The sequence below is a fragment of the Sturnira hondurensis genome, unplaced genomic scaffold (assembly GCF_014824575.4).
Source record: "Sturnira hondurensis isolate 20B ecotype Veracruz unplaced genomic scaffold, ASM1482457v3 Scaffold0006437, whole genome shotgun sequence".
Classification (NCBI taxonomy): Eukaryota; Metazoa; Chordata; class Mammalia; order Chiroptera; family Phyllostomidae; genus Sturnira; species Sturnira hondurensis.
Window position 1 is genome coordinate 5,134,720 of NW_028079068.1, and position 27,271 is coordinate 5,161,990.

Genomic DNA, 27,271 nt, shown 5'->3' on the forward strand with positions numbered 1-27,271 from the left:
CAAACCTGAGTAATCCAGCTGCCACCTGGCCATACCCTCATCCTTTCCCAAATGCCCAATGCAGGGCAGAGGGGGCGGGGTCACTTCTGGGTTAGGAGATGCTGCTGTTGTGAGTCTATCCGGGACATTGATGGAGGTGCCCGAGAGCACCGCAGCGCAGAGGCCTGGGAAGCGTGTGGCCTGGCTGGTGCTGAGCTGCTCGTCTGGATGTCTCCGAGTGCTGCAGGTGGGGAGCAGGGTGGTGATTGTCGCCGCGGGCTGTGTGTTGCTCCTGATGGGCATGTTTGGGAAAGTCGGGGCTGCGTTTGCCACCATCCCACCCCCCGTGATCGGAGGCATGTTCCTGGTGATGTTCGGGATCGTCTCTGCCGTGGGGATTTCCAATCTGCAGGTGAGCGAGGCGCCCCTGGGACAACAGCAGCCTTTCCTGGGGATCGAGGTGAATTCGACAGGGCAGGGGGGAAAGGGAGGGGCAGGGGCTCCTTGGTCCCAGTAACCACACTGCTTCTCCCCTCCCCACCCCTGCCATGGAAAAAAGACAGAGCTAGAAGCATCCAAAACTGGACATTGTGTCAGTTTGAATTGGATTATCCAAACCATTCAGCTCCCAAAGTCAAGTGGGAATTAGGGCTTGGCTTGCCTGCTGAGAATGTGGGTTGCTCTGAGTTCAGTCCCTGCCCCCAAACCTCTGGTGGCACTGGGAGGGGAGGGGCACCTGGAGGTGTGTGAGGTTGGTGTGCAGCAATGGTGCTGAGGCTCCGAGCTGCCATGGGGACCTCTCTCCCACAGTACGTGGACATGAACTCGTCGAGGAACCTGTTTGTCTTCGGCTTCTCCATCTTCTGTGGGCTTGCCATTCCCAACTGGGTGAACAAGAACCCTGAGAAGGTGCAGACAGGTGATTCTCCATCCTCTGGACTGGGATGACTCCGGGAGCAGTGCCCACAGGACCCTTCATCCCTGGGCATCCTTGTCACTCTTATCTCCACGCCAGGGATTCTCCAGCTGGACCAGGTCATCCAGGTGCTGCTGACCACGGGCATGTTCATCGGTGGATTTCTGGGCTTTCTCCTGGACAACACCATCCCTGGTAGGGCTGACCTTCACTCTGTAAGCTTAGCAGTTTGGGTAGGTGGTGAGCATTCGGGTCACTCCAGCCCTGATTACAGCAGGTCAGGCCAACCACAGTCGGAGCAGGCCCTGGGTCTGGGGGGCGGGGTATATGGGCCTGTATTAGTTTTTGAAGGCTGCCATCACAAAATACCGCAGTCTGGAGCTTAAACAAGGAAATGGATTTTCTCTCAGTCTGGAGGCTGGAAATCTGAGGTCAAGGTGATGGCAGGGCTGGTTTCTCCCGAGGCCTCTCCCCTAGGCTTGCAGACAGCTGCTCCCTCAGGGCGTCCACCCCTGCCCTTCCCCTGGGGGTGTGCATCCCTAGTGTCTCTCCATGTGCCCTAGTCTCCTCTTATAAAGACACACATCAGATCAGCTTAGGCCTGCCCGAACGCCCTCATCTTTTACTTAGTCATCTCTTCACTGGTCCCACCTCCAAATACAGTTGCATTTCAATGTGCAGGGCCTAGGGTTTCAATGTGTAGTTTTGGGGGGGGACACAATTCAACCTATAACAGGGCCCTAAGGTGAGAAATACACCAGAAGCAAAAAGAAAAAGACACAGCCCCAGCGCTCTTGGGGAGTCTAGCTGGTGAGAGAGAGAACATGGGTATTCATTCATTCATTCATTCATCCAACCATCCAGCCGTTCATTCATTCATTCATTCATTCATTCATTCATATTTCCAACAAAAATTTCTTGAGCCTTTGTGTTTCAGGTGCTGTATACAGGCATACCCTGTTTTATTGCACTTCATTTTATCATGCTTCACAGATATTATGGTTTGTTTGTTTGTTTGTTTTTTATAAACTCCACCAGCAAAAAGATTGTGACTCATTTTATTAGGATATTCATTTTATCTGGTGGCCTGGAACTGAACCCACAATACCCTCAAGGTATTTCAGCTTCTGCTGAAAATACAAAATGCAGAAAGACACGCCCCCTGCCTTCCAGAAACCCACAGGCTAATGGGAGAGAGAGACAATTACAATACAGGGTAATCAGTGTGAGGATGAGCAAATGGAGTCTATAAGTGCTGAGGAGGTGGAAGGTGGAGAGCTCAGAGCTACCTTCACCGATGGCTTTCAATGCACCCTTCCTGACCCTCCCACAGCCTCCCGAAAGGACCTTTACGATAGCACCTGCTGAGGGGTATTCTATTTTCCACAATGTCTTCTCTTCCAAGTGTAGAATGTGTCTGCCTTCCGGAAACATTAAAATGTGGAAAGGCCAGCCCCTGGATGAAAGGGCAGTGGTTCACGGGAGGTCGTACGAGAGCTCTGTGCCACGTCAGCCGCCCAGTGGGAGCTCAGGCAATGCCTGGGGAGCTGAGCCAGGCTGAACTGAGCCTTGATTCCTGAGACAGGCTGGCGGCTGGCTCTGTTGGCAGGGGGAGGGCGCTGAGACCTCATAACTGCCTGCAGGGGGAGCTAGAGGCCCCCTCCAGCTCTCCATAGTCCACTCTATCCGGGCCCAGTCCTGACTGCTCACTGTCTGCTCTCAGGGAGTCTCGAGGAGAGAGGCCTCCTGGCGTGGAATCAAATCCAGGAGTCTTCGGAGACGACGAAGGTCTTGGAGATCTACGGCTTCCCTTGCGGGATTGGCACCCAGTCCCGTGCTTCCTCCTGGACCCGGCGTCTCCCCTTCTGGCCCAGACTGGAGGGCGGTGTGAAAGAAGGGGTGGGAAAGCGCGAGATCACACTCTGCTCCCAGGACCCCTCAGGAGAGCATCCCAAGGGAGCTCCAGAAACCAGGATGTGAGGCTGTCTCTCCTGACGCGCGTCCCCAAGCCCTCTCCACCCACCCCCACCCCAGGACGTGCTAATGGCCTCGTGCACGCACACATGGGGACCACACCCTCCTGAGCACCTCCTTTGGCCTGTCCACCTTGGCGGCCAGATAAGCATTAAATGAAGACCGTGGCAAGCATGCTTGGACGAGGCCAGGCCTCCAACTGCATCCTTCCGCTGGGCTCTAGCCTTGCATCTTCAGTATAAACCAGTGCAGCCCAATGTCCCTGCAGAGACGCCCTCAGTCCACATGTTCTTGGTACTATTTTTGATGCCTTGGAAGAGAGAGGCCTGGAGGGTGGGGCAGGGGATGGAGATGGGGCTCTTGGCTGGAAGAACAGGTCTCTTCCTCCCCAAAGAGGCAGGTGGCCCTGCCAGCCACTTCGGGCCCTTCCCCTCTGTGCCCTGCTACTTGTAACCCCTGCACACCTGCAAGGGGAATCCTTGGGGGTCGGCTCCTGCATCACGGGACAGTGAGTGGTGAGAGCTGGGCAGTGGCATAGACAGGAGATGAAGCAGTCCAAGAATGTGGGGGGCTTCAGTGGAGGGAAGCCACTGTGCTATGATGTGTAAACTGTAAGGAGGCAGGTGAACCCCTTCTCTCTGCGTGTGCAGTGGATTAGTCAGGGCTCTCCAGAGAAACTGAGCCCACAGGTTGTGTTTGTGTGTACACACACACACACATGTATACACATACATATGTGTCCCTAGATATCTACTACATATACACAGATGTGGTTCATATATAAATATGCGCACACAGGAGAGAGAGAGAGAGAGACTCATTAAGCAATGGGCTCCTGTGATTGTGGAGGCTGGCAAGTCCGAAGTCTGCAGGGTAGACAGACCAGTAGGCTGGGCAGATTGCGGCTGAGTTCCTGAGGGTAATCATTGCAGGACTCCCTCTTCCTCAGGGGAGGTCAATCTTTTGGTCTCTTTAGTCCTTCAACTGATTGGACAAGGCCCACCACATTGTGGCAAGTAATCTGCCTTATTCAAAATCTACTAATTTAAATGTGAATCTCATCTAAAATAAATGCCTTCATAAAATCACCTAGAATAGTGCTGGGTCAAATATCACACCCAGTGTACAGCTCAGGGGCATATACAATCCTTGTCAAGGAGCCTCACCACAAAGTGCCCAGAACACTGTGAAATCTGGCTTGGCCTCCATTCAGGGGTCTTTATTACCAGAAGAAGCGGGTGTAGCTGATTCTACCCTGATGTTCTGTAGCACACGGTTAAGGTCAGCACTGTTCCTGAGCTCCCAGAGCCTGGAGAATGAGCAGGTGGTCTCCAGAACCCTCTAGAATTCACCAGAACAACAACCTGAACCCACAGTGTGCTGAAAGTACCGAGTATCTTGGCACCTCCAGAGACAGGTCCTGCCTGTCCTTTTCTTGGAAGGCCTGTGGCCTGGGCCTCAGCTGCACCCAATATCCACAGCCCCCGCCCCGAACAGGAGCACAGGGGGAGTGGGTGTGTGCCCTGCATCGGGCCAGTCCCTTATCCCTAACTACCCTGAAAGACCACAATGAAACCACACTGCTCTCAATGCTTTATAATAATCAACGAAAACCATCAACATGCTCCTGGGACAATCCATCCAAAACACTCCCAGAAGACTGAGGCATGTGCAGCTTTGGCTGCCGGCATTCAAACTTGGGAACGGTCCACCTCACGGTCCATCCCTTTCCTCCCAGCTGCGCTGCGTTACAGATCTTCGTCATCAAAGGTCTCCAGGCACTGCAGCATCAACAGCTCATCGTCCATGGGAGGAGGGCCTGGTTCCTGCAACGCACAGGGTAGAAGAGGATGGCTTTTCATTTCAGGATTCCTGGCTCAGACGATGAGGAGGCCCCACCCCTCAGATGGGCCCACCCCCCTCCCTCAGTCTCCACCCCCCATCTCTTCAGTGCGTCTTCACCTCCAGCTTCCGGCCAGGAAGCAAGGTCAGCGGTGGGGAAGGTTCCACTGCCAGTTCCTTCTACGACCGCCAGGAAGGCTTTTCCTGGGTACTGCAGGACTGGCTTCTTTGGAAACCTTAAAGCTTTATTCAAATGGCCATCAGTAAAAGATGGCAAATTACGTTGTGATGCACCCACTGGTAGAACACCACGCAGCTGTTTCAGTAAAAAGGAATGTGATCACTCCCTATCTGTGGGAAATACTAATTTAAAAGGGCAAGATACAAGCAATATGCACTGGAGAGTACCATTTGTGTTTGAGAGAGTATGTAAATATTGGATAGCCGGCTGTTCAAAAAACTGGTAATGGGATTGCCTTTGGGGAAGGGAATGAGTAGTGAGTAACCGAGGGGTAGCGGTAGATCAGAGACGAAGTTTTCTTTGTGTATCTTTAGTAACTTGAATTTTAAACCACATGTATAGGTTAGCCACTTGGAGATAATTTTTTAAAGAAGCTGTACTGTCATTATATTTGTCTAGCAAGGATTTCTCATTCCCTTTACAATGAGCCCAGCCAACCCCTCCGAATCTACGTGACTTCTCCCCCTAAAGCAGGTTTTGGGGGCTGCACTTCCTGTCTCCCCACGCCAGCAGAAAATGACCCCTGTAGTTTGTGGGCCCTGCTGGTCTGGGTTTGATCCCTTTGGGCCGTGGGGAGCGCCCGCAGTGGCAGGTGAAGCCTTTTCTGTTCTGGACAACGGGCCTCATTGCCTACGCCCTACAGAGGGGGGCGGGTACGAAAGGTCAGAGTATCTGATGGGGGTACCAGTGGTCAAAGGAAGATCACCCGGGGCCCCCTGTTTAGGGGAGGACAATGAATGGCAAAAGTTGAGAAAAGCAGGAGTCCGAGCATAGGGGTGCCGGGAAGCCGAGCATCCTGGAGGGAACCACGCACTCAAGTGTCTGTCGCACAAAGTGCTTGAACATTGTTCAAAATGTTCTAGTTCCTTCAGCCCCTGAAAATGGTGTCTGAGGCATCTTTAAGCGTCAGATTTGCGAAAGCCACAGGCTGTGAGAGGTGTCTGCAGTGGGTAGAAGGGTGTCCCCCCAAATTCATGCCCACCTGGAACCCTATTTAGAAATAGGGTCTTTGCAGAGGTTATTAGTTAAGGATCTGGAGACGAACTCATCCTGGATTTGGGGTGGCCCTCAATGCAAGGACTGGTGCTCTTACAAGAAGATGAGAGGGACAGAGAGACACAGAAGGCCTTGTGAAGACACAGGCAGCGACCGAAAGTGACGCCGCTGCGAGTCAAGGAATGCTCGGGGCTGGAGGAGCCCCCCAGGAGTGAGGACTAGACAGGGCGGGGCCCCCCTAGAGCTGGCAGAGAACACAGCTCAGCCTCTGTCCTCCCTGCTCCGAGAGCCGTACACTGCCAAGTTTGTGGCAACTGGTTACAGCGTCCCCAGAAACCAATCCAGTGCCGGTTCAGCATCATTCGGCCACCTCCCATGAGTGGATGGGGAGAGAATGGAATGTCCCTCTTCACACCATTGGCTATCAAAAGCCCCAGGCTTCCTGCCCCAGACCCTCCCAGGGCAACTTGTTCAAAATATAGGTTCCTGGGGCCCCATCTCCAAACACTGAATGAGTTTCTTGGGGGATGGGGCACCAGGGATGGGCATTTCCAGGAAGCTGTCAAGGTGATTCAGGTTAGAGAACCCCTGCTTTATGTGGCTGCTCCGGTGCCTGCTTGTTCCTCCCTTTCTGCTCTGTGTGCAGAAAGGAAACCGGGAGAGCAAAGGTTGCCCCAGTGATGGCGTTCTCTCGAAGGCTTGGTGGGAAAAGGGGCAAGTGATTCCTTAGCCTGTTGGAAAGCTGTCCTAATCATCCTTAGCTAAACATTTTCTTTGGTACTGCTTAGCATTTAAAATAAACAACTGTATTTTTTGCTAAATGAGCAGAGAAAAGCTATGGCTATGAAGAGTTGTGGCTCGCGCATAAACCCCTCCCCCCACCCCAAACTTCCAGAATGTTCCTCCTAACTCAAACCTTCACTTACTTACGTCATTATATGCTGCACAGTCAGCTTTTTGGAAGCAGAAATTACTATCCACCCAAAGCTGATGGCAAATATTACCCCAGGGTCTCAGGAGATGAGGGAACAGCTCAGGCTGTTAGAAAAGTGTAGAGGGGTCCCACGCCAGTTAGGAACTGGGACCGGGTGGCCACCCCAAAGAGCATCTCCCTGTCTCGCTCCTCAGTTTCCCACTTTGCAGGCTGCATAGGCTGAGGTCAACCATCCATGGAGCAGGCCTGAGAGAACGAGAGAATGTCCCCGCCAGTAGCCCTGTGGTGTGATTCCGGCGAGTCTGGCTGGGGCTCCCCTCCACAGGGCTTGCTGGATCCTAGGGTGCATGGGTGGAAGGCTAAGGTCTCTTTGCACTCTGCTCTGTCCTACCTAGCCTGTTTTTTTTGTTTAAATCTTCACCTGAGAATGTATTTATTGATTTTAGAGAGAGAGGAAGGTGAGGGGGAGAGAGAGAGAGAAACATCAATTGGTTGCCTCTCATACGCACTTCAACTAGTAATGGAACCTGTAACCTGGCTATGTGCCCTGACCAGGGACCGAACCTGCAACCTTTTGGTGTGCGGGACGACACTCCAACCAAATGAGCCACTCGGCTGGGGCTGTCCTACCTGTTTCAGCTGAGTGTTAACACAGCCAAGGCCATTAAAGAAGTGGACGATCTGCGTATAGAGCTGAAACTTCTCTTCCTGGTTCTCCGGGTGGCAGCCGGCAAACAAGGAACTGACCACCGAGAGGAAGAAGAAAGAGCAGACGTTCAGAACCCTGTCCTTTGACCTCGGCTTGTGCCCCTGAAAGACCTGGACTATGGCATGGACCAAGTACTTTCAACACCCCGCTGACTCCTCAGATAGGCAGGGGCCCTTCTTAGAAGGTCAGAGTCGCCTCAGCTCCAGTGTCACATCTGGAACCCACTGGCCAAGTGGGACAGCAGGGTGACTGGTGGCCATGTCTTAATTGAGTGTCCCAAGCTGTGGAACAAGTGGGCGAGGTGTCCTCCCTCCCCAAGAGTCAACCACTGCAGTGGAGGCCCCCTGCCCAGGCTCTGGCCCACCCCTGGGTGCATCGTGCACTGAAGGTCAGCCCCTTCAGACACCTCCACCCTGTGGGTCCCACACCGGTCACGGATGCAGAAAAAGGCCTGTTTTGCACACTCCTGTCCCACTGCTTTCCAGGGACAGCCAGAGAAGCCCAACAACCAGGGACCACAGAGAGAAGAACTGTGAGTTACGCGGTGACAGCTGGCATTCTGACTTCACATCCCCCTGGAATGAAGTCCCCCAGCCAGCTAGCAGACCCTGCTAGCCCTCCCTTTTTCTAGGTTAAGTTAAAAAAAGGGGGGGGGGTTAATAGGTTGCTTTTTGGTTCCACCAGCAAGGTAAGAATTTCCAAATATTGCACTTCGACAACTTCTCGGCCAAACTGTCTTCAGGGCTGTCTTCAATATCTGCCTCCAGCCACCCTCAGCAAAGTCCAGCTCCACGCAGAGCAGGGGAGGGCTTTGGTCACCCCATGAAATACCTCTGCAGATTTTGGACAGGGCTGTCTATCTAGGCCAGGGGCCGACGGTGCGAAGCAGATGGTGGGGAAGGGCAAACGTTGGTTTGTGGCCAGGTTGCCAGCGACAGCTGTGGCCTCCAGGGAGAATGAAGACATTTGCTGGGATCCTGAGGACATGAATGTCCCCTCATTCCCACGACAGAGACACTAACTGTTCAGGCCTCGTTTAGCCAAGACACCAGCACAGGCCTCAGAAAGGCCCGCACCCTCAGGCTGCGTGACCGAAGCTTTTCAAAGCAGCAAAGGCATTTCAGCCCTAAACTGGCTCCCGCGGCCCAGACTCCATCAGCTGCTGCTTGTTGGCAAATCTCCCCAGATGCTGTTTTGTGTCTCCTCACCCCGTGGAGTGGGGCCAGCCATCCGGTCCTCCCCTGTTCTCATGTCCACTGACACCAAATGACAAGCACCCCCCCTCCCCACCTTGTACAGCTCAGAGATTCTCCTAAGCTCCAGGAACAGGGCCTGTTCCTACGCTGGCCCAGGTTCCCTGGGCCCCGGACACCCCTGCCCACCTCTCAGGCCGGACCTAGTGTAGCCGCCCACGGCCACCTCCCCCTGGCAAAACGGTGCCATGCGAACAACCTGGATTCGTTAACCTGTTGTGTCTCAGCCCTGGGCCAGCAGGGAAGAACTTTCTGCTCTGAAGTACCCCAGACAACACCATCCCCAGGGCGATGGCACAGTCCTAGGACCGGCCTGCTTCGGATCCCTGGGAAAAGAACGATCTCCCAGAACGCCCAGTGAATCACTCGCCCCTCCGAGGGCTGCAGGGGCGAGGCCCCCAAACCTCACAGCAGGAGTGCGCACGCATGCACACACATGCACACCCCATCTCACACCCCTTCTCACCTGGAGCTAGCTGGACTTGGATCCTCATTTTTGTCCAGGAAACATGCCACGTCGAACGCATCTTCAAAAAGGAACTGAAAGGAAGCACAGAACTTGGTCGGAAATAACTCAGCAGTCCGACATTTGCGCCGGGTTGCTGCGAGACAGGATAGGAAGACGGTCTCCCTTCACGCCTCAGCCCCGAAGGGTATGCCTGTTACAGCCGGGCTCGATCCCAGGGGCTCCGCTTGGTGACCTTCCCAGGGGGTGAATACTAAGCTCTTGCCCGCTCAGAACAAAAAACCTTCCCAGGGGGTGAATACTAAGCTCTTGCCCGCTCAGAACAAACGGCCAACCCCAGAGGAGAGTGCTGGGGACTGTGCTTTCCTCCTTCTAAAGAAGACAGAGCTCGGGTGGGAGTCACAGCAGCCCTTCACCTCCCCCGCTGGAGGGCCTATTTGAGCCCAGGGTTGACAATCCCACCGTTTCAGGGCAGGGCAGCTGAATATAGAGGTCAAGGGCCTCTGGAGCAAGGCTGCAGGAGAGCGGATACCCCGCCCTGCCACTGGTTAAGCTGTGTGACCTTGGACAAGTGACTGCATCTCTCCAATCCTCCTCCATAAATGGGAATTGAAACAGTGCCCACTGGCAGGGGTATTGCAAGGATCAGCTAAGATACGTGAGGCACCGGGCGCATAAAAATGGCTCAGACATATTAGCTATTAATGAATGCTATCTGGTTTGTAAAAGAAATACATGTTTATCACAGACATTTTGGAAAAATGAAGTAGATAGAAAAAGCAAAAGCCCCTGAGAAGCAATCCCACCCGGAGGAGTCCTTTGCTGACATAGTGACTTCTTTCCCTCCATCCTTGCCCTCCGCGTATCCCATTATATATTTCCAGTTTTGGAACCTTGCTATTCAGACAGTGTTTGGTCCCGCTTTTTCTTAATTTGTGGGAGAATATTAAATATTCCACAGGAATGTGATATACACTCAGGATTGCCAAATTCAGCAAAGAAACCTACAGGATGCTTAAATTGGAATTTTAGATAAACTATCACACAGGCCATCCTCCCATGGCAGGTATTGCTGGTGAGCTGTGTGTCACCCTGCGCCCGGTCACACAGGCCACCCCCAGGAGAGCAGAGCGAGTTCTCAGCCCTGATTGTCTGTCCGTCCATTTGTTCGACAAGATGCTGCCCCTGAGCTGACCTCGTTGGGACTCTGGCCCTGTGGATGGCCCCCTCCTGGGTTTCTGGACTTTTTCTGGTGTCCTTTTAAAAAAAATATTCCTTTGGTCATCTTAAACTTGGTCTGGACTGAGGTCACTGAGCCCCCGTGTCCATCAGCCTAGAAGCTTATCGTCTGTTGTCCCTCCCCACAGGACTGAGGCAGGGACCCAGGACCTAAACCAATCTGCTCCCAGGAGTTGTACACCACACACTGTCCTCCCCAGGACACCCACTGACAAGCCAGCCGGGAGGGGCACAGGGGCACCGCCAGGCTCCACGGCCCTTCTGGGGCACCCAGCACACTGCGGACGCGCTTCGCAGAACTGCAAAGGGGATGTCCAGGTACCTCCTGGGCACGTCTGACCTCCAGTCCAGGGCCTGGCCCCCAACACAAGTGTTCCACAGCAGAGCCTCTCCAGATGGGCCAGGAGCCACAGAGGTTTCGCTGCTACTCATTTAGAAGGCACAGTTATGGTGGCTCTGTCCCTACCTGGGACATAACTGTCACCCAGCCCTGGGCTGGCCCAAGGGAACTTCGCTGTGTGGCAGCAATGCTCTTCGGGATGAGAACTACCTTTCAGGGATTGGGCCTGATTGGTCCAAATGTAATCCTGTTTTGATTTTGCAGATCATTGGCTCAGTAACCTGTCAATCTGGCCACATTTGGCCAATGAGGGAGGAGGAGAGGTTTGATGGACATTTCTGAAAAAGTTCTTCCTAGACCCTTGGGAAAAGGCCACAGGTCATCATTTTCACCCTACAAGGGAGGAGGAACGATGGTTGACTTGCTATCAGCTGGCCCGGCACAGTCACATGGCCGGGGACGAGGGAGTGGGGAGGAGAGAAAAGGTGAGAAACCAGCCTTAAGATGAACCAGAGCAGAGTAGAACCAAGTCTCTGCTGCCATCACGGAGACAATGACCAGGACCCTGCCCTGCCCTGGAACCCCCCTGGGTTCAGGGTTTGATGAGCCGGTAACAGGCAGCCTGAGAAAATCCCAGCTGATGCAACCTTCTAAGGCACCAGTGGCAAACACAAGGCCCGAGGGCCGCATCCCGCCCTCCACCTTGTTTTATCCCGCCCGGCATCTTATTTCTCCCCGGCTGCCCGCCAAGCACCAAGCTGCTTGTCCCTAATTAAGGAGTAGTTACATTGACACAGACCTAAAATTACAGACGGCCCTCACACCTCCAGGCTGATGTGGCCCACCGTGAAAATGAGTTTGACACCCCTGTTCGAAGGTTTCTCTCCTGCCAGCCCTGTGGAAATGCTGGAAACCAACCCAAGAGTAACAAATGCTGTTCTGTGGTTGCAGAGATGATGTCAGCAAAATCAGAAACTGACCACGTGAGCCAGAATCCAAACAGCCCCTCAAACTTGCCACATGACCCCAAGCTGGTCCCTGGCATCTCCTGGCCTGGGGTGACACCCCTCCACCCCGTGTCCCAGGGTCGGCTAACCTCCTCCGGGGTGGACATGAGCGAGCAGCTGGCCCCTTGGCTATCAACTCCGCTGTCCTTCATGCTGCCCTCGGCACAGGCTGGCTCCTGGGTGGCCCCTTCGAGGCCCAGGAGGCTGCTGTGCTTCTGCGCCAAGGCCTCCAGGAAACTGGCCTTCTTCTCCTCGGGGAGGTTCTGCCACAGGTGGGAGATGGCCGCGGAAACCACAGGGAGCGTCGCCTCCTGCGAGGAGACGATCCCGCTTCTGGTCAGAAGGTCCATTGTCTGCTTGTAAAAGGTGAGATACCTGAAACAGAAATGATACCATCTGCCAGGCCTGAAGCTCCAGGCCCACGGGTGCTCCCCAAGCGGTGCCCTCCCCAAGCTGTGCCCTCAGGAGTCCGTTCGGGTGTCGCCTGGTGCTCAGCACACAGGCCTGGCCACCTCCCTGTGCTGTACCAGGGACTTCGCATTACTAGTCCTTGCATGCCCCTGACCCTTGGAGAGCACAGCCATCTTGGGGGCTGTGGGGGACAGATTTCTGCTTCAGGGTCCCTCCTCACGCCCTGCCCGTGCCCCCTGGGAAGCTCTCTGCCTTATGTAGGGAGGAGAGGCATGGCTGGATCGGCCGACACCCTAAGGAAAACTGCTTACAATTCCCAGCCTGTGAATGTGCAGATGTGATGTGACACCCACTTTAAATTGAGGCCTGAAAGTCAGGCTCGGCTGTGGACAGAGCCTCCACCTATGGAGCCAATGCCCCCGAAGCCCACAAAGCTGCCCAGGGTCTTGAGTCTGTGGAAGGGTGGGTGGCAGCATCATCCACCCACCCCTGGGCATCCCCCTGCGTGGAGGGGTGGGAGTCTGAGCCATCTTCCTATACAGCCATCCAAAACAGACTTTGTGGGGTGTGTGTGGGGGGGGGGGCTTTAGCCTTTATAATCCCCATCAACCATCCCCCAAGGCATCTCGGATAAACACCCACTCTAAATAAACACCGTGTATGTGCTATGCAAACGTAGATTCAAGGCTATTTCTTTAGCTTTTCTGCCAACCCCACCCCCAGGTCCCAGAGGTGTGGAGATTCAGGAGCTTCCATGACTCAGGGCCTGCAGCGTGCCCCGGCTGGAGCCCCTGTCTCTTGCCACACAGGAGCCCCAGCTGCGCACAAGGCCACCTCTCAGCTGTTCACACCGTTCAAACTCCATGAGGTCTGGTGACAGAGTGACCGGGGAATGTAAGAGCTCCACTTTTTTCTCCTCCTCCTCCCCCTCCTCCTCTTCCTCTTCTTCCTCTTGATCTTCCTCCTCATCTTCCTCATCTTCCTCCTCCTCATCTTCCTCCTCAGTCTCATTGCAGATTGCCTCAAATGGGCACGAGTGGGCAAAGTCTTTTGGATGAATCTCTTTTGGGCACAGGCTGGAGAGAAAACAGACATAATAACTAGAGATTAGTATCCCTCCTGAACATCAACATTGACATTCTTAATATGAACTTGGCAAATATACAAAATATATGATGTACTAACATACACACGTGTGTGTGCATTACTGTATCATGGCCAAGTGGGCTTTATTCTATGAATGCAAGATGGCTGTTTCAATCTTTGAAAATTAATCACTGTAACTCATCATATCAACAGACTCAAAATCTTACTGATATTTGGCTTTTAAACATTATGATTTTTTGACAATCTCAATAGATGCAGAAAAAGTACTTGGCACAATCACGGTTCGATTCCCAGTCAGGGCACATGCCTGGGTTGCAGGCCAGTTCCCAGGGGGGGGATGCATGAGAGGCAACCATACATTGATATTTCTCTCCCTCTCCTTCCCTTCCCCTCTAAAGAAAAATAAATCAAATCTTAAAAAAAAAAAGCTACAGCTAACATCATACTTCATGGTAAAAGACTGAATGTTTCTTTTCTGTAGTATTAGGAACAAGACAAGGATATCCACTCTTACCACTTCCACTCAAAATCGCACTGGAGATTCTAGCCAGACCAATAAGATGGACAAAAGGAATTAAAGGTACACAGACTGGAAAGGAAGAAGTAAAACTATCTTTATTTGCCAACAATAATTGCATATTTAGAAAATCCCAAAGAACTTACAACATGTGACTGTAACTTAGGAACATTGCAGGCTACAAGGATGATAAGTAAAAAACCAGTAGTATTTCTATATACTATCAATGAACACTTGGAAAGTAAATTTTTAAAAAAATACTACTTGTAATGGCACCCCCCAAAACCCACGAAATGTCTAGACGTAAACGAAAAACTCAGTCTATAAAAGAAAAAAAATAAGTTGGACTTCATCAAAATGCTAAAGTTCTATTCTTCAAAGACATTTGCAAGAATGAAACAATATGGCAGCGCCCTGGCTGGCGTAGCTCAGTGGATTGAGCAGGAGCCTGCGAACCAGAGGATCGCAGTTCGATTCCCAGTCAGGGCACATGCCTGGGTTGCAGGCTGGTTCCCTGCAGGCCAACTCCCAGCAGGGGACGCACGAAAGGCAACCATACATTGATGTTTCTCTCCCTCTCTCCTTCCCCTCTAAAGATAAATAAATAAATAAATGATCTAAAAAATAAAAAAAAAAAAAGAAAGAAACAATATGGCAGCATTTGGCAAACCAGAACTTGTACCCAGAGTGTCTCTTCATAGTGAGAGGAATAATCCCTATGGTGTCGTAAAAAGAGCCCTGGTGGGTGTGTCCCAGTGGACTGAGCACTGGCCTGCAGACCAAAGGATCACCGGTTCGATTCCCAGTTGGAGCACATGCCTGGGTAGCAGGCCAGGTCCCCAGCTGGGGGCGTGCGAGAGGCAGCCAACTTATGTTTCTCTCCCATATCGTGTTTCTCTCCCTTTCTTTCTCCCTCCCTTCCCCTCCTCTAAAAATAAATAAATAAAATCTTTAAAAAAAAAGGCAAGCAAGCCAGTAGAAAACATAGAATTCTTTTTTGTTTTTTTAAATCTCGGAGTGGAGGAAGCCTAAGCGTTCCACCAAACTCAAGTATCATAACAGATTGATAGATTAGGCTTCATTTCTGCATGGTCGAAACAAAAACCAAAAACATCAAATGCAAAATAATAAACAACCAAGGGAAAATTGTTTTAAAGTCACATGCTAGAAAGAGAGCTAATCTTTCAGATACATAAAAAGCTTTCACAATGACGTAAGAAAAAGACCGCCGGTCCAACAGGAAAGTGGGCAAAGAATAAGTAAAATAAAAAAGTTCCCAGGAAGGGGAATACAAGTGATCTTGAATAAAGGCACTTAAGCTCACTTGTAATTTAATGAACTAATTATAATGTGATAATTATAAAATGTAATTATATGTAATAAATATGTAACAATTAATATGTAATTAATGTATTCTTAGGCTGGTAGCACAGTTTTAATTATTGCAGGCTTATAATATTACTAGTAAAAAAATCCTGCCTAATTATTTTGATTTTAAAGGAAATGTAGCCAAACTGTAATTGAAAAAGAAAATTAAAGAAAATAAAAGAAAGAAATGTAACCATTCCCATAAGTGAGAGTCATACAAATACTAAGACCTCAGTATGTAATAAAGTTCGTATCTTCAACCAGGAGGGAAAGGATGGCTCATGGAGTAAATGGGGTGGGGACCAGTTGCTAACCATTTGGGAAATACCGATGCAGGCACCCACCTCACTGAGAGCATCTTCCAGACTGATTACGAGTGGGCCCACTTAGATTTGCAGGATTCAGCTACAGACACCCTGCCATGTACACACACACACACACACACACACACACATACACACACACACCACACCTGCCTCCGCCTCTCTGTCTCTGTGGCCAACACGGTATATGGACCACAGTTACAGGGGGCCATGTTCTTTTTCATACTTTTCTGTATCTCACATGGTTTATAATGTGAATTTAATTTAATAATTTATCATTTCCCCTTGGTTGTTTCCCATTAAGATCAAATGTACATTTGTCGTTAAAAATTTTGCACAATGCAGCCCTGGCTGGTGTGGCTCAGTGGATTGAGTGCCGGCCTGCAAAATGAAGGTTGCTGGTTGGATTCCAAGTCAGGGCATAGGCCTGGGTTGCGGGCCAGGTTCCCTGGTGCGGGGTGCACAAGAGGCAACCACACATTGATGTTTCTCTCCCTCTCTTCCCCTCTCCTCTGTCTAAAAATAAATTTGAAAAATTTGGAAAATGAAGAAAAGCACAGAGAAGAAAATAAATGTCTTCAGCGACACCACCATCCAAGAGGATGGGATACCACCTCATCTAGGCAGGCTTAGGGAAGTTTCTAAACAGCAAGCTGTTGGCAGTCCCATTTCCAGAGTGAGCAGAATTGCTTCCACTCCCGGGTCTCATCAGAGGCCAGGCTGGATATCCACTGTGTGGACGTGCCCTGGGGCCAGCAGAGACGACTCAGGTGTCTCTGAGACGACGCAGGCCTGGCCATCGCCACCCAAAGTCCAGGCTGCTCTGCAGGATGAGGACATGGTGCAGAGAGTGACGGCATCCTGGGAGCCCAGAAGGGCATGTATCCACACAGTGCACAGGAATGGCCCAGCTAGAACAGGAGTTAAATACAACAGATGAGATCGCAAACTGTAAGAAAGACGTTTCTCAGGCCAGTCTGTCCCAGTTTGAGTGTGACATTCTAGATGGGTTCCCCTTTCAGCAGCGGTGACACCTGGGGGTGCTATGGTTTCCTGGTCTCTCGAGTCCAATGTGGCTTTTCTTAGGCTCCTGTGAAGCTTAAAAAGTAGGCTGAGGTTTGGGTTCCTCTCTCTTTTTTTTTTAAAGATTTTATTTATTTATTTTTAGAGAGAGGGAAAGGGAGAGAGAAACACTGATAGGCTGCCTCTCCCACCCCCCCTACTGGAGACCGAATCTGCAACCCAGGCATGTGCCCTGTCCAGGAATTGAACTGGCGGCCTTTTGGTTTGCAGATCAGTGCCTCACCAACTGAGCCACACCAGTCTGAACAGATTTTCCTTATGTTCATATGGGCAATATGAACACTTTTTCCTCCTCTTCCTTCAATAAGGTCACCAGCTGAGTTTTTTAAAGTTACAATAGAAAATAAACACTGTGATCTCATTGTCCTATAAAATAACATGCAATTTTTTTAAAAAAACCAGGAAGCTATGCTTCAAAATGAACATTGGTTTTCCCTGAGAAGTGAAACAATATGCATTTTTATTTTCTTTTTTAAGCTTTTCTGTATTTTTGACACTTTCTGTGATAAGTATGTGCCTGAAAATAATGTTTCTGATAAAAAAAGATGTCATTCCTGTTATTAGATCAAAATAGAAAAGAATTCTCTCCGGCACAGAAGGGCTTTCAACGGGTGGGCAGCACCTCTTTCTGCCGTCCCGAGTTCTGGACAAAATGCGGGGCTTCTGTGATAACAGAAGAGAAAGACGCCGGCTGGCACCAGCTCTCCTGGTCTTACCTGTGATTTCTGGAGAACATGCTGGCATACATTTCCTTGACCTCCTCTAAGCTGTTTGCATTCCCATCCTCCAGGTTGAAGGATTCTGTTGGGGAGTTGAAGGCAAGGGTCACGAAGGGAAAAGCCAGGCCTTTAGGGGGTCTCTCCTGCCTTTCTTGTCCAGTGAGGAGCATGGGTGGTCCCTGAGCCCACCCGGGGTTCAGTGTTAGAGAATCAAGAGCCCAGTTTCACTCCTCCTTCCAGATGTGAGGGGGAAGGGCTTTTTGGACTGGCCAGCCTCCATCAGGACATCCAAAGTGTCCCGTTTAGAGATCGGGCAGGTTCCACCAGCTCATTAAACTCAAATTCCCAGCAGCCATCTGTCCCAAACTGAGCACCAAGGAAGGGAGCCCTGTTCTGACGAACACAGGCTCATTTCTTCTCTGGCCCCTCAAGACAAGATCAGGTTCCTTCAACGGCACCCCACTGGGATCTCATCATGTTTGCCCAGGCTAATGACCTCTGAGGTCAGGCTGTGAATCTCATCGTACCCCTGGCCCAAGCACAGTGTCTGGCACACAGTAGGCACTCAGTAAATATTCGTTCATTTGGCTTAACCTGATGTCTCTGTTTTCAACAGAAAAACCAACCAACCTTTCTTTCCCTAGGAGGGCGGTGGGGGCGGCAGATAGGACCTGTTGTTACCTTTCACCTTCAGCAGACGATCCAAGATTTTTTCCTGTTCCCGAATATGATTCTTTGCCCTGTTCAAAACCTGCCACTGAGGACAGAGAAGGACAAAGCTGAAAGACTATACAGACAGGTTTTGTGGGCACAGGAGCCCCTTCCGGGATCTCAGGCCACGCTCCCTCGGATTCAAAGTCACAGTCCTTCGTGTTGTCAGTGAAAAGGGTAGGAAGTTTGTTCTGATGAGCAGAAGAAGTTCAATTTGTATTCTGGAAATGGCTCTCACCAGAAGTGTTTGGAAGCTATTAAGTAAGCTGTGTTCAGCAAACCCCTAGGGCGGCAAAAAGAGCAAACAACTACATCCGCTACCTGAAGGTGGAATGAGTAGTGACTCAGAGGGGGCCTGAATGGACATCAGCCCCGTGCTGTCCCCAGGCTCCCAACTAACTCCTGCCCACTTGTCGCCATGTGCAACTGCCTGGCTACTATTAAATGCGCTCTTCTAACAATATTTTTTGTTCGCTAAGGGCATACACGCCGGTTGATCTAAAACATAAATGCTCTGTCAACTTGAACTCTGAATTTCCTGTTCTGCAAGACAGAATCACAAGCATCCTTCCCTCCCTCCCTCCCTCCCTCCCTCCCACACTCCTCCCTTCCCTTCCTTCCTGTAACGTTACCAGAGTCAAAATGCTAACTGCAAGATTATTCAAAAGCTAAACACTGCTTACTGGGCTGACCCCTGACACCTGCCTGGAGTGACATACATTCACCAGGTGTGTATGTCTAAGGGGACACCCCTGTGCGCTGGGCCTGGGGACGCAAAGCAGATGTGACAGCCCCTGTTCTCAGGGTGCCAACAGGGAGGACAGGCAGGGAAGCGACTACTTGTAACACAAATGAGAATTCGGGAAGTGCTGGAAGGGGTGGAAGCAAAGGGCTGCGGAAGCGCACAGAAGGAGGGACTGATTCCAGCTAGAAGGACCGAGAGGCTTCGGCTTCATGGAGCAGGGCACTACGCACAGAGCAGAGTGAGACAGCAGCAGAGTCCGGGACCCACCCAGACAGGCCCCAGCTCTCAGGGGTAGGGATGGGGGGAGTGGCATATCCAGGCCAGTCCCCGCCCCGATCCACAGCCCCTCCCTCTGTAGAAACTCCCCGCCCCCCCCNCCCCCCCCCCCCCCCCCCCCCCCACTCAGGTACTCATACCTTTGAGGCTGTGATATCAGACTGGTGGTAAACGATTCTCTTGAGGTTATTGAAGAGTCTTTTCAGGGTGGCTCGGTGACGGGCCTGGGACAGGCGTCTGCGGGCCGCCCGAGTCTCGAGCTGCCGCACCTGCGCCAGGGGCCCGGGCATCATTCTGCCACTGCGGTCCCTGACTTCACCAGAGGTCGCCATTAAAATCTGCAAGGCAATATCATGTTTTGGGGGGAGGCCCTACATAATAAAGATACAATATTAAGGAAAGGGGAAGGCAGGTTGAAGCAGGAAGAAAGTAACAAATCCCAAACCAATGAATAGAATTAATAACAGGTATGTCATGAGCAACGGAAGACACAAAATTTGTTAGCTTGACTCCTAAAAACACAAGCCTGCTCCTATGCGGCTTATGAGTGAAGGACACTGCCGCTTTACCCCGGGAAGTTTCCAGAACATTGCAAGTACCCAGTACTTGTTGATGGACTTTTGGGCCATGGAGAGCAGACTGTACCCTGAGACCTTATTCTTTACAGTCTGTTAAAAGCTGAATAGATATGTGGCCCACCCTTTGAGGTCTTTCCTAGCACCAGAACACACCCCACTGTGGTCCGGGTAGTGGCAACACAGGTGTATAGATGCGAAAAAAATCCATCACGGCGTAGTCTTTAGATGCTCTTCAAAAAGGAGAGAGTGCACTGTTCTACCTGTGAAAGCAAAAAGTCTCATGATGACAAAGGAGTGGGTTTGGCCTGTCCTGCTTCTGGTGGGTTTTGAAGGTGATCGTCACGTCGTCCTTTGTTACATCTGAATTTATGGAGTAGGAGCCTGTCTCGGGGGCAGGCGATTCTGGGACTGACACCTAACAGTTTTAGTAAGAGACAAGGACCAGTGTCTTTCACCTGGTGCGTGAACCCCTCCACCAGGTGCTCACCCCACCACTGCTCTGCCAGCTGTTTGGACACAGAGGCCGTGTCTTCATCCCCTCTGGACCTCGGTAGGTGCTCAGTGCTGGGTTTTGAGTGAACTAGAACGGGAGGTCTTCGCTGTGGCCATGCTTCCCTGAGCTCAGTCCTGCCGCGCATGGGCAATGCATGACCTCAGCCAGGTTTGGTGTATGTCAGTCACTTGGGGAGGCTATTGAAAACATACGTGCGCGGGCCCTGCTTCGAAAACAGTAGATCTGAAGCTACTGGGGTGGGCCTGGCAGCTGAGGGGCAACATGCTCCCGGGGTCATTCTGAGACTTTCATGGTTTGAGGGTAAGCAGGGCAACACTTCCCTCAAAGCACTGCCGCTGGCAGCAGCTGGGAACGGGATCTCCTCTGCAGAGGGAATACCGCCAAAGGAGGTGGGAGATAGCTTCCACTAAGGTCTAGGGGGGGAATCAGCCAGAAGTCGTGAATCCTATCAGGCAGTGTAGGATCTGAAGATGCCTTCCAGGTCAGAAAGCAAATCCCAACAGCAGCGTGCGCTTCAGCAGGGTGTCTACTTGCCCAGGGTTTGCTTCCCAGAGCCACAGCAGGAAGACAGCAAGTGGGCGGCCCTGTAGTTTGCCTGCACTGGCCTTTGCGAGCTGCCGCGACCTTTATTTCCAGGAGTCACACCATCGGCATGGGGAGGAAAGCACCCTTTTGGTCTCCAGTTTTCAGACACTAGCAAATCTTTCATAGGAAGCAAAGCGAAACAGCAAAGGGTTTGACCTGCCTAGGGCAATGTGAGAACCTTCTGAACCTCAGAACAGAGGCTATCCTAAGTTATTTAAATTAAAGAAAAATGAATGTGCCTGAACACCATGGAATTTAAGTCAATGAAAGGAGGTACAAATACCAGGCCCCTGCCAGGATCTCAACTTCTCTAATAGTCTAAAATAGTATTACCAAAGGCCTTTGCGTGGTAGAGCATCTAGAGCTCTTCCAGTGCCAATCCGTTAAATTGGCCTTCCTCCCAGGCTTCTGTCCTAACATCCCCCTGAAATACCTAGTCACTGGTTGAGGGTGCAGCTTTCTGCTTCTCCTATAGGGGGCAGACCCTCCCATTACTTGCTATCTCTGGGGGCAGCTTTCACTGCCGCCTCTAGGGGAGAAGGTGGCGCTAGAGCATCCTGCCCAGCAACGGGGAGCTGTGACCTCCACCTCACCCCGCCTGCCTCAGGCTCCCAATCCGGAGCTGGGAGACACTGGGGTGGGGGTGGGGCGCATGGAAGACCAGAGACGATCCTTACACAGTTTTCGGCGGGGAATCAAACCAACTAGGTGTTGAACCTGATTAGACCTCATGCAATTTTAAATATCCTGCTCCTAAACGCTGCCTTTTGCTCTCTTCTAGGAATGATTTGCTATGACTCGCCCCAAAACATTCTTTTAAAATTATCTTTTTGAACTTGCACGGTGGACCTGACTAGAGCTCAGGCTGACATTTTTCAGACAGAGCTCTTTGTTGCAATAATGCAGTTAAATCTGTCCCGTCAGTGCCTGTGATCTGTTGTGTGAAGGGATGGATCTCCCAGGACAAGTGCCACAGAAGTCACGGTCTAGGATCGGTCTAGGATCGCGGAGGGGAAGACAGAACCCGCTTCAGCCTTATTCCAAGGTTGACTCTTTTGCTAGGACTGGGGGGCCTAACTAAAAATGAGATGAATAAATCATCTTTTACTTAAAAACAGTTAAAAACACCAACAAACCTTTTTTCCCAAAAGTCCTATACCGATGCACAGCGTGTTCGGAACACTGCTACCAGCGGTATGAGGTATTAGCGCAGTGTAGAATATAGTCTGAGACTCCATCCCCAGGGTCTGGAAATCAGCATTGTAATAGCCATGAAAACTCAGAATCATTTTTAAGGATTAGAACGTGATCCATTCAAACCTTAGGCAAACCTATCAGATCAACCGATATAAAAAAAAAATCCCACGTCATTCTCTGAAATATGTAGGTAGTCACAATGACACATTCAAACGTTTGTATTAAAGTCTGGCCCCTGACCTAAGTGTTCACCTATGTAGAGTCACCAGCTTGACTGAATTCGCATGTAAAAAAACACCCACAAGGCTAAGTGCACCTTTCTGGAGGTGAGTGGGTGCTATAACCTCAGCCTTTAGTCGATACTCACACTTGGAGGAATGGGCACCCATGCACACGACGTCCCTTTTCCCCGGACTTGCAGAAAGCCGCGTGAAGCCCTGAGAGCAGCGACTAGGATGACAGTGATGACGGGCCTTGCGCCAATCAGAGTGATAACCAGGGATTCTGCCCCTGCCACCTACCAGACCTAGTACCTCGGCACCTGGGCATGAACCAATTGCGGTGTGTCCCCAGCCCCACAGCCAATGGGGATGCTCTGTGGCAGACCAATGAGAGTGCGGCCAGAGAAGAAACAATGTAACTCGGGATTGGAAGGCACACCAGAAGTCAAGGTGACAGGAGGGAAGGGTGGGGTGGGGCTGATCTTCTCACCTAGCTGGGTGGTGGCTCCTTTTCTTGTGGAGGTTGAGTTGAACAGAGAAGCCATACCTGTGTCAGTCACCACAGCGTCCTCACATGGCCTGCATGTGTCCACAGAGGACTAAATGGATCTTCCCCAACTGGTTCCACTCACCTGCCATTGAGCTCCAGTTTCAACATCCCTCAAACGAGGCTGTGCCACCTACCTTATAGGGTTATCCTGAGGTTTAGAGAAGACACCTTAAATTAAAGGATCCCAGGGCACAGACTTCAGGTCTCAGGGGAAAAGGTGAGAACATGTAGATGTCCTGGAAACTGAGAGACCCATACAAGCGGGAACAGGGGAATGATGTTTTAAATATGGGAAGAAGAAAGAGGAATAGAAAGCAGGTATTCTTGCAGTTTAGAAAAAAAAAGTTCATTTCCCCCCAATACAGAATATACTCTGGTGTGTAGGTATCTTTTTGCTGGAAGCCCGCACCCCTACATATGTCATCATGTCACTACATCAGTTCTACACTAGGAGCAGCAGCCAAGTTAGGTGCCCCCTAGGGGCTCTCTGACCTGGAGCAAGCTACTCCTCCCCCAGTCAGGGTTAAGCAGAGGTCACACTGTCTAGCCCAAGCAGCATGTGCTCCAGGGTGTAAGCATTTTGCATTTCAACTCAGGGTCCACTTTGCAGTGACTTTGAGGAGCGTAAGTGAGCCCAACCTACAGCATGCAAACAGAGTACCTGGCATGAGGCTGGCACTCTCGACATTCAACTTGGGATTTGGGTGGACCATTAAATTCAATGTGTTTTGTGTAAAGAAACTGTCACATAGAACACATGCAGTGAGAGTCAGTTCTCACCTCCTTTTCAAGATACATGTAAAATGATTTCACTCTGAAATGTTGCCTGGGTCAAGGCACTGTGTGTTCTGGCCCTCAGGCAGCCTTTGACCCAGGGTCTCTGAGGACCCCTGAGAAATTGCTCTCCTCTCTCCCCACTCCCTGGTTTCCCTCCCTTAGCCCTGCTCCTCACCTCCCACCACCAGCCCCATCCCAGTATTCCTGAGACCTCGTGGGAACAGTGGGGTTTCAGGAGTCTGTGGCGCTCTGTCTTGGAGAACCTTACCTTTGCACGGAGAGGACACGCAGAGGTGCAGAAACGCACCTGCCCAGCCTTTCATCTAGTCACCCCCAACCCCACTTCTCAATGCCCCCCCCCCACGCCTGCCTCCCTGGATGTGTCTCACTGCGGAGCAGGTCCACAACTAGAATAAACACAGTCTTGGGGTGAGATGTTACTAAGAGGCTTCTTTACCTATAGCAGTCTGATTTCTTTATCGAAAGTGCAGATATTTTGCCCTGGCTGGTGTAGCTCAGTGGATTGAGCACGGGCCTGCGAACCAGACGATCGCAGTTCGAATCCCAGTCAGGGCACATGCCTGGGTTGCAAGCCAGTTCCCAGCAGGGGCAAGTTCCCGGCAGGGGATGCTTGAGAAGCAACCATACATTGATGTTTCTCTTCCTCTCTCCTTACCTTCGCCTCTAAAGATAAATAAATAATATATTTTAAAAGAGAAAATGCAGATATTTTGTTTATTTCAGTCAACCTTCCCCACAACTGGCAGGCAGAAGGCTCTGCTCATGAACTTTCTGGTGACCTTGTGACCTCCTCATGGCCTCTCACCAGCTTTGGATGCAAATCAGAGTTCTCGCCAGCAATGTCCACGCACATACCAACACCTTCTGACCCTGACCTCTCCCTTTAAGTAGCATAGATCCTGCCCTGCAATACCCCTCTTGAAGTAACATAGGTCCTACTCTGAAATACTTCCCATAGTAACATAGGTCCTACTCTGAAATACTACCCCCAGTAACGGAGATGCTGCCTTAAAGTGCCCTCCTCACAGGAGCATAGATCATACTCTGAAATACACCCCACAGTAATACAACCATGAGGCAGGCAGGTGTGGTGTTTGTCAATCAGATCACTGGCAACTCCCTGATTAACTTTCTTCATGAAATTAATTTTAATTTCCCAAATAATACACATTCTCCTTGTAAAAATGAAGACATTTTGACCTCACCGTGGTCTTCTCTTCACCTTTATAGAATTCACGAGTGTTACTAGTTTGCTGTGGATGCCTCCAGATCCTTTGCTAGATGTTTACCTTCCTGCAGGTATTTTCTCCTAGAATATATAGTTTCCTTTTGTGAGTTTTGGAGGAAAGAAACTTACATAAGAGTATCACTGTGCAATTTGTGGACTTCACTCAGTAGTATGAGTCGGAGGCATTTCTATTCGTACAGGCATCTACCTCACTGGTCTCCACTGCTGCACAATATTCCTCACATTAGATAACTATAAAGGAATAGTGAATTTATTTGAAAGTAAAGAAACCTTTTGCAAGATATATTAGTCTTGCAATTAGGATTCTCCAGAGGTTCAGAATACTAATTATATATATTACATTTATCTTATAATTATATATGTTATATATTATATATGTATATATCTGTATCTATATATCTCTCTATATCTCCCTGTGACTGAGTTGGTTGGTGTTGTCCTGGAAAGAGAAGGGTAGCCAGTTCGATTTCCAATCAGGGCACATGCCTGGGTTGCATGTTGGGTCTCTGGTCAGGGTATATAGGAGAGGCAACCGATGAATGTGTCTCTCTCACATCGATGTTTCTCTTCCTTTCTCCCTCCTTCCCACTCTCTCTAAAAATAAATAAAATATTTTAAAACCATATATATATATATATATATGTGTGTGTGTGTGTGTGTGTATACATAGAGAGAGACAGAGAGACAGAGAGAGGAGAAGCTGGGCTAGCCACTGCAGAAGGGCCAGCCACTGCAGAAGGTTGCATGGGACAAGGAGCTGTTTTTTAGGAAGTGTGCCAGCAGAGATGGGATTCCCCCATTCTGTCCTCCCCTTGATGTTCAAAGCAGTTTCACTTTTTAACCTAGGAGACTTGAATTGTTCCAGCAGTGAAAGTGAATGATTTTATGGACTCATAAACTGATGGATTCCTACTGCTGGAAGTCTAATTCCATTCTTGGTGGCTTTCTGTTTTGTGAAACAGAAAGTGGGACTTTGTTGACGCTAACCTGAGCTACTCTGCAAGGGATATGGTCACAGTGGTCTGAGCCAAGGTGGTTCGCTTTCAGTCTTTGGACCCATGAGCTCTAAAGAGACACACCAAGGTTCCCAGAAGGTGCTGACACCAGCATGAGGCCTGTGGACTCTGAGAGCTGGAGGAAGCAAGTTTCTTCTGACCAGAGGCAACTACATTGCGGATGAGGAAGCTGGGAGCCAGGGAAATGAGGCAACTTGCTAAGCAGAGCTCAGGTGTGAGGTCCTTCCTGTATTTGGTTTCAAAACCTGAATTGTATAAGCTCAGGGCTGGGAATTCCTAGTTTAGCAGTAGTCCACATTTGAAAGTTTTGGGGTTGATAAAATCTTTGCCTGAGTTGGCACTAAGATATGGTTATTATGACAAATGAACATTCTATGTTTAAAGATATTCATTATATTCATAAAATAAAATAAATGTGTTCATAGTATAAAATTTGAAAAATATTTAAAAGTATGCCCTGGCTGGTGTAGCTCAGTGGATTGAGTGTGGGCCTGCGAACCAGCCGATCGCAGTTCGATTCCCAGTCAGGGCACATGCCTGGTTGCAGGACAGTTCCCGGCAGGAGCCAGTTCCCAGCAGGGGATGCACAAGAAGCAACCATACATTGATGTTTCTCTTGCTCTCTCCTTCCCTTCCCCTCTAAAGATAAATAAATAAATAAATAACCTTATAAAAAAAAAAGTATAAAGAGCAAGTCAGAAATCACCCATAAAATCCAACCCCCTAAAGCCAGTAATTGTTAACATTTTGTGTGTGTATGATATAAAAATATTATAAAAGCAATCATATTACATCTATAGTTCTGTATCACTCTTCTTAAAATTAAACTTTTTATTCTGAGATAATCGTAGATTCACATGCAGTTGTAAGAAATAATAGAGATCCCATGTACGCTTTACCAAGTTTTCCCCAATGGTAGCATCTTGCAGAATGATAGTATAATATCACAAACAGGGCCTTTGGGGGACTTAGATCTCCCTAAGGGCACACTTTGTCGTGTGACTCCATACAAGTCCCTTTATCTATGGGGACTCCAGATTCCCATTTGCAAAATGGGGGTAGGGCTTAGAGGATTCCGCGATATAATGCAAATGAGCAGGGTACTCAGCCCCCTGGCCACCTCGTGACTATCTGGGATGTTGTCGAGGTCCAGTGCTAGTTGACTTGGATGGCTGCCTCCACTTTCAAAAACTCAAACGACAAAGCCCCCGCCACTGCTGCCAGGAAGCTGGGGAGAGAGTTATGTCTTCCAGTCGCTCTTCGGGTTGGGTGGTGATTACCGGACAGCTGGGCGGGGCTAGGGCGGGGCCAGGGCGGGGCCACAGGCGTGCGACAGAGAGTGCGTACGGGCTGGTAGGTCACCCGCGGCGTGACGTGACTGGCGCCCGCTCCCGACCCCGCCCCATG

General features: G+C 50.4%; 2 protein-coding genes across 4 annotated transcripts in view; one reads left to right on the top strand and one right to left on the bottom strand.

Moving 5' to 3' along the window:
• The window catches only part of LOC118989120 (solute carrier family 23 member 1-like), a 55,503-nt gene extending 50,348 nt beyond the window's left edge, over positions 1-5,155 (top strand). For all 3 annotated transcript variants that reach the window (XM_037049145.1, XM_037049146.1, XM_037049148.1), the window contains 4 exons: positions 227-391; positions 790-898; positions 995-1,090; positions 2,619-5,155. In XM_037049145.1, coding sequence (XP_036905040.1) covers positions 227-391; positions 790-898; positions 995-1,090; positions 2,619-2,875 — 627 coding nt within the window. In that variant the 3' untranslated portion in view covers positions 2,876-5,155. The remainder of the gene's footprint in view (positions 1-226; positions 392-789; positions 899-994; positions 1,091-2,618) is intronic.
• On the bottom strand, positions 4,597-19,449 carry STRA8 (stimulated by retinoic acid 8). Its single transcript, XM_037049292.1, has 9 exons — positions 19,297-19,449; positions 18,106-18,211; positions 17,422-17,506; positions 13,272-13,383; positions 12,795-12,808; positions 11,986-12,349; positions 9,311-9,384; positions 7,513-7,624; positions 4,597-4,695 (listed from the first exon to the last, which is right to left on the bottom strand). Exons 1-9 carry the CDS (start codon positions 19,447-19,449, stop codon positions 4,618-4,620), a joined length of 1,098 nt encoding a protein of 365 aa, XP_036905187.1. The 3' UTR covers positions 4,597-4,617.
• Between the last annotated feature and the right edge of the window lie 7,822 nt (positions 19,450-27,271).